This window comes from Notothenia coriiceps, unplaced genomic scaffold (assembly GCF_000735185.1).
Source record: "Notothenia coriiceps isolate Sejong01 unplaced genomic scaffold, NC01 NC01_scaffold00031853, whole genome shotgun sequence".
Classification (NCBI taxonomy): Eukaryota; Metazoa; Chordata; class Actinopteri; order Perciformes; family Nototheniidae; genus Notothenia; species Notothenia coriiceps.
The window spans coordinates 916,487-923,373 of record NW_011364554.1 but is presented as its reverse complement, the minus strand read 5'-3'; the positions used below and the strand labels follow the sequence as shown (position 1 = coordinate 923,373).

Here is a 6,887-nt window from a genome sequence, read left to right as displayed (position 1 = left end):
GTGGACTGTTCTATGAGCGTGCAGTGACGCCAACTAATCGCAAACGCTTACAGGCAATGCGGCCAACATTTGTTGTAGCAAGTACCCTTTTATGTTCAACGGTCCAGGTTTACCAACCCTTCTATTCCTCCGTTCCTGTTAGTTATGACCCAGAGGTGGGAGTAAGTCCTACATGTGCAAGTCATGAGCAAGTCTCAAGTCTTGACCTACAAGTATCAAGTAAGTCCCAAGTCACTGTGATGAGTCAAGCAAGTCAAGTCATACAAAATGATGATGAACAAGCCCAGGCAGTTTGCGCATTTCAATTCAGTTAAAAGACAGTGGTTATGAAAATGGATTCAACCCACACTATTATCTTCATGACATACACAGTTAATCATTTGAAATCTAATTTAGACCAATGAAAATCATCATATTAGATTCATATTAACCCTAGAACTGCAGACAATATAGCTAGGACTCAAAAAGTCTGTTCAAAAAGGCAGAAAAAAACTCAACGTAATATCTCAATACAAAAACAAACGCAAATATTTAATTAAAAAAAGTCAAGTCCTTTCAAGTCATCTGTCTCAAGCTTAAGTCAAGTCTCAAGTCATGAATACCAAGTCAAAGTCAAGTCTTTTATCAATGTTAGTCAAGCAAGTCTCAAGTCCAAAAATATGCGACTCAAGTCATGTGACTCGAGTCCCCACCTCTGCGTCAAACCCAACAGGATGCCATAAATAAACAACAAAGAATCACACTACACACCTACGCAATGATTACATTCAGGCACACTGTAGAATACAACCTCTTTGGACAATTTATATACTTATTGAAAACAAGCTACAAAATGTAATACCTTGGAAAATGCCGTTTAATAGCCTTAATTTTCGCTAAATTGATTGATCAACTTTTAATACTTTTTAAGACCCCGTGGACCCCCTGTAAATGGTAAAAAGTATTCTGAAAAACGTTCAACCCATTTATCAGTATCCTCAGACAACTGTCAAGAGAGACAGATCTCAGACATGCCAAACATCATCTGAGGACCGTATAACTGACACAGGAATACATAAAAACATCTCCCACAAGAGTTTCACTTACATGCACAGGGCGCACAGTAGAGGGGTCGGGGGCACAGGTGAGCCTCAGGTAGGGCTTGGTGACGTCCTGGCATGTCCCCACGATGGGGACGTCCTCCCAGCTGAGGCTCTCCTGGGTTCCATCCGGTTGGTCGAAAGAGTTGATGGAGAGAACCAGAGGCTCTGAGCGCAGCTGCTTATGGAAGCGGGCTGCTCGGCTCTGCTTCTTGGCTTCTCGCAGTGGGTCATGGAAATCCACACCGGCGTTGCCCCCTTTCCTCTTCTTTCCAACCGCTGCATTGGAGTCTTCCATATTTCTAGAAAAGTAATTTGGAGATTATTTCCTCTGCTATTGAGTCAAGAAGTCCTACGCCCTCTTTGAGGACAGTGACCGATGAGAATAGTAAGAGCCTTTTCCCCCAATAACTGTGGGGTTTCTTTGGGAGTGTTTCCTTGTCTGATGAGAGGGTCTAAGGACAAAGGGTGTCGTATTCATATTCTGTATAAACTGTGAAGCCCCCTGAGACAAATGTACATTGTGATATCGGGCTCCATGAGTAAACTTTGATCGATTGTTAAATGGTTCCAGTTTTGCAATTATATATTTATTTACATACCGGCGTCCTCTATTTGCTTTTCCTCCTCTTCCACGTCCTCTCTCTCCTCCTCCACGTCCCCTTTCCCTGTCATTACCTCGACCACGTCCACCTCTTCGTCGTGACAACTGGGGTCGGAGGTCACTGGAGATGCTGCTGTCTGACTGCGAGCCAGAGTCACTGGGAGGAGGACGGAGACACAAGATTCAAAATGAAGAAATACACAGGCCTACAATAACCAAAGATGATCACGGGGGAAATGTTGTCTTACCTGCGTCTGTGCCTTTGGGTGCTGCGGTCCCTGTGTCGGTCATAGGAGGGGGATGGGGAGCGAGAGGATGAATGAGAGGAACTAGAAGATGGACTCCTCTGAGAAAAGATATTCCTGTAGTGGCCCAATCGGTGTGCACCACCCCTGCCTCTTGGAGATGCAGCCAGTGTACTTCCACCACGGCTAACTGAGCCATCAGCTGTCCTCTGGGATGCAAGAGTCTCCCAACGAGAGGGCTTGGCCTTTAGTCTGCAATAAGAACAAAAACAAGTTAGTTCAAAAGTATTCAGAACAAAGAAATCCATCAAACCATTACGGGGGGACTCATTTAATATAAAGCCACATTTCAACTTAGCTGAAACCAAATCAAAATACAGTTACGTTTTTACGTTACGTCTGAATTTATCTGGAAAACTAATGTCAAGTACATTTTGAAGCTGAAATAAATAAAATAAATAAACCGGTCAAACATAAATCCACTCACTCTGGCAATGGCTCATGGGTCCAGTCGATGGTGTAAGCAGAGCCGTCCTTCAGCCGATCCTGCAGAACCTCCTTCAACACCTTCTCTGTACGATCTTTGTCTTCCTCTGACTCACAGGCTGTAAAGCAGCGCTGCACATATTCCTTCATGGCTTGGGGCCAGTCCTGGGGTCTGGAGAGAAAAACATCTTGAGTCAACATATTCTAAACTGATTCATCTTTTTTAATCTATTGGGACAGACCAGTTCGTACCGCATCTGAGCACCGCCAGGCGGGGAACTGGCAGAAGCCAGGGAGGAAGGAGTAGGATTTAATCCTGAGGGCTGCTCGTCTGGAGGGAAAGTCTGATTGGAAATTGGAGAACACTGAACCTGATAAGGCCTCTTGTGAATGTTGAACTTCATAGCAGCTGCACCAGGTGCCTCTGTGAGAAACAACAGAAAGTGGAAATTAGTTAGAAGTGTCATGGTGTATGGACAAACATATTTAACTAACTAAATAACCACTGGGGAAATTGTGGAACCTGAACTGAGATACAGAATAATTAAACTTTGTTTATATAGTATAAAAAGTCTGGATGTTTGGATCCGGAATGTAGAAGTACACAATAGGTCCCAGATTCACCTTTAAACCCCATCTAATACTAAACACCTTTGAATTATATTTCCGTATTGTCAAAGATATTTTTTTTATTGAAAAAAGCCTGTAATTACAGCAATATATGTGTAAACTGCATCAGAGAATAACAGTTAAGTAATGCAGAATCTTACGTTTCATGCGGTGCCACAGCTGCTGTCCTTGATTTTGGTTTTTGTTTTTGTTGGCCTCTCCTCTGCCAAGCCCTGGTGCATACTGGCCTGGCTGCTGCTGCTGCTGCTGCTGTTGTTGTTGTTGTTGTTGTTGTTGTTGCTGCTGCTGCTGCTTGTTATTCTGTGGGGGCTGATAGGAGTTCTGGGCCTGGAAACCCTGTCCATAGTTGGGCCTACCCTGGGAATGATTATATACTTGCATTTGGTTGGAGTCACCAAGTGGGTATTGCATGGAGTTATTGCCACCATAAGCATTTTGTGATGGAGCAGTGGGGTACTGGGAGTTGGATTGTGGAGGTATAGATGGGGGGGGAGGAGGAGGTGGTTTGTCGGAGGTGGTAGGGCTCTGGGGGGGTTGGGTAGTGGAAGGGGGAGGAGGTTGGGCTGGGTAGCCGGGGGACTGGTCTTCCATTCCAGGCACTGGAGGAGGCTTTGAAAAGAAAAACAGAAAAAGCTATTTCAGCAACTATTTGAAGAGTAAGAATGTAGTAGAAGCTACAAAAAAGATTGGGGCCTTACACCCCAAGTCAATTTCACCAAATGTTCAAACTGTTATTACCAAATAAGGGCCATAATAATACATGTGACATTATTAGGGGATCTGTGAAGAACTTCTAATTCCAATACCTGTCCATTAGGGGTGGGAGCTCCTGGGTAAGGCCCTGGGGGTGTACCATACTGATTTGGTGGATATGCAGCTCCATACTAAAAATACAGAGAACCCCATTTTAGGAGATATGAGCCTTTTAGCAAACATTGTTTAATGCAGTAAATGAATTTGTATGAAATATTATTATTGTAAAAATATTGATAGGAAACAAATCATGATCTGTACTTACTGGAGCCACGGGGTAGTAGTAATTATAGGGGTATGTGTATCCAGGATAATGCTGCTGAGTTTGCTGGTACCATGGATAGTACTGCTGCTGCTGCTGCTGCTGCTGCTGCTGCTGAGGTGGCGGTGGCTGCTGCGGTGTCTGAACGGCAGCTGAGTCAGTCACTGCTGGCTGAAACTGACCGGCCTGAAATTACACACATACATAAAATAGAATTGTCATTTTAATCCAGTACAAAAATCAAGGATCCATTTAAAATCACATACCAAAAATGACTCCTACTGATTATTATGTAACATCAAGTTTGTAGTGTGTTACAACTGCATCAAATTAACTTTTGGTTCCAAGATATAGGCCTGGATGTAAACCACACTATCAACGATTCCTGAATATGAGACGCAACGATTACTGGACAAACTTGCACGCCAAAAAATGCAGGATGATGGTTTAATATAGTCAGGACATGCAAATGCAGTCACTGCAAATGAGCAGACAAAATGGTGCTGGACCTTATTTTCTTTTTTGACATTTAGATGTTTTGTGTCGATATTTATATTTTTAGATCTCGATATTTATATTTTTAGATCTCGGGTTGTCAGCAGATCAACTAACATGCATTACAATGCCAACTCAAATAACAGATAGAGACACAGAGCTAAAAGCACACCTCTGCTGTGGCTGTCCGGTTGGCTTGTGCATTCTTAGCAGCGCTCTGACTCTTGTTAATGGACGCTAGTGCTTGTCTTGCCTTCTCCCATTCTGGGTTTTCGCGAACCTGGCCATCTCCAGCACCTCCAAAGGACCTGCCACCAACAGAAGAACAATTGTGTATAAGGAATACAAAAGTTTTGATATGATCAGTTTACAAGTATTGAGGTTAGGTATCACAGTGATAATCTAATAATAACACAACTAACATGATATTAAAACAAATGTACAACGTGTTAACTGAACAGGTTTGGTGTATCGCGTTCCGTCTTGCGTTATACAGGCGTAGCTTGTACGACAGCCAACAGTTAACAACTGTAGGTTCAAACTGTTACTTTCACTGTGACCCACTTAGCAGTTGACGGAACGTTCTATTCCATCTACTGTTAACCGTTGCCTAATCACCCTACCAACAGCTCTCCATGTTAATGTTAGCCTTTGAACGGGAAGCCATTACTGTTCAAACATGAAGCGTTAAGATAATACATTGACATTAAAGATTGCTACGCCAAACCCTATCGTCCATAACGAAATAATAATTAAGTATAGTCTGAACAATAAAAATGTCCACGTGAAGAAGCAAACGGGTTAGCTTTCAGTAAACAAAACCTATGGCCTGTTGTAGCTAGGTATGCTATCTTTAGTCAACACCCTAAAATGAGCAAAGGTTATTTTAGAGTATAGTGAGATTATAGAAGGCTATGTCTACCATATCATACCATGTATTAGCCTTATAGATTTAAACTACATTATATGTATGTAATCCGGCATTTGTTGTGAGTTTCCTAATGCTAGAAAGGGCGACCTACCAGTTTGTTGTAGGGGCTGTTTGTTTCGTGTTGGCCGCCATTTCAGCAGTCTCTAGTTAGCTTTGGAAAGCTAACGCTTGGACCGTTGGTCGCTAGCTAAGCTAAGTGTCTAACGCCGTTAGCTTAGAAAACGTAAACAAGATGACACGACGATACAAGAACAACAGTCAGCCGACTGCTTCTAATGTCAAGATATCCTAACAAGTCAAACTGTAATTTGGTTTATTTAACGGCGCAAACAAACATATGTAGTGGATAAACGCATATTTGCTTCCTTTTTCGTCGATGACCAACTTCGTCTGAAAAGCTGTAGAGATACAAAATGGTAGATAAGTAGTCAACTGACGGTGTTCAGTAAGGTGTTTTAGTGCCCAGAGTAAATTCTCTCAGGAAAAGCCTCCTCTCTTGTTACTCAACTTCCTTTACCGCCCCATACAGGCTCCACCAATCACATTTCAATCCTTAGGTTTAGGTTAGAGACGCAGTCATCGACTGGTCACTAGCCTGTCAATCATAGCACATGGGATTGGATGTCAATGCCTGACAGGCACAACACAGGAAATAACTCCCTATGGTTATTCACTTTGGAAGCTACGGAAATGCACTTTATTCTAGTCATAAATTAGCAGATGTGGAAGAAGTATTCAGATATTTTACTTTAGTACAAATAGAAATGCTGCAGTGTAGAAATATAACTCCTGCATTCAAAATCTGAAGTACTAAAAGCTAATGATAAACTAATTATTTGAATTATTGTATTTGCATATAAATATAATTGGACCATATAACCACTAATCTATATTATATCCCTAAATGCTTAATGATCATTGATGTATAAATCACTAAAGAGTAAGCTGGAAAAAGTAAGGCCCATTTAACAACTCTATATACAGCTACATACTTTAATTATATAAGGTTAAAACACAAGTTAATGAAAATATTCAGATGCATATACCTCCATATTAATTTATCTCTCTCTTTCTCTCTCTCTCTCTCTCTCTCTCTCTCTCTCTCTCTCTCTCTCTCTCTCTATCGATCTATCTATCTATCTCAAAACATAAATCACTATGATTGTCCATATCAGTGAGGCTGGTTTAATTTTACCCTGTCACAGAGACATAATCTATGTTTTTACCTTGTGTTATTCAAATTCATAGATTTGAGACATTCTCACTCATCAGGGACTTTATCTTCCTGTGAAGCACACAGCTGCAGGACGTGTTTGTGTGTGTGTGTGTGTGTGTGTGTGTGTGTGTGTGTGTGTGTGTGTGTGTGTGTGTGTGTGTGTACTAGTATATGTATGTACTAGTA

At 41.7% G+C, this 6,887-nt stretch overlaps 2 protein-coding genes across 2 annotated transcripts in view; one reads left to right on the top strand and one right to left on the bottom strand.

Moving 5' to 3' along the window:
* rbfox1l (RNA binding fox-1 homolog 1, like) overlaps positions 1 to 4,508 on the top strand; it is an 18,897-nt gene extending 14,389 nt beyond the window's left edge. Inside the window, exon 4 of the transcript XR_799988.1 lies at positions 4,498 to 4,508. The gene's annotated coding sequence lies outside the window, so the exon portion shown is untranslated. The remainder of the gene's footprint in view (positions 1 to 4,497) is intronic.
* Positions 1 to 5,912, bottom strand: part of leng8 (leukocyte receptor cluster (LRC) member 8) — an 11,276-nt gene extending 5,364 nt beyond the window's left edge. The window contains exons 1-10 of the mRNA XM_010788510.1: positions 5,577 to 5,912; positions 4,727 to 4,862; positions 4,063 to 4,245; positions 3,851 to 3,928; positions 3,185 to 3,653; positions 2,667 to 2,838; positions 2,416 to 2,586; positions 1,932 to 2,180; positions 1,682 to 1,840; positions 1,087 to 1,381 (exon numbers count right to left, since the gene is read on the bottom strand). Of these exons, the coding sequence (XP_010786812.1) occupies positions 1,087 to 1,381; positions 1,682 to 1,840; positions 1,932 to 2,180; positions 2,416 to 2,586; positions 2,667 to 2,838; positions 3,185 to 3,653; positions 3,851 to 3,928; positions 4,063 to 4,245; positions 4,727 to 4,862; positions 5,577 to 5,617 (1,953 nt within the window). The 5' untranslated portion in view covers positions 5,618 to 5,912. The remainder of the gene's footprint in view (positions 1 to 1,086; positions 1,382 to 1,681; positions 1,841 to 1,931; positions 2,181 to 2,415; positions 2,587 to 2,666; positions 2,839 to 3,184; positions 3,654 to 3,850; positions 3,929 to 4,062; positions 4,246 to 4,726; positions 4,863 to 5,576) is intronic.
* Between the last annotated feature and the right edge of the window lie 975 nt (positions 5,913 to 6,887).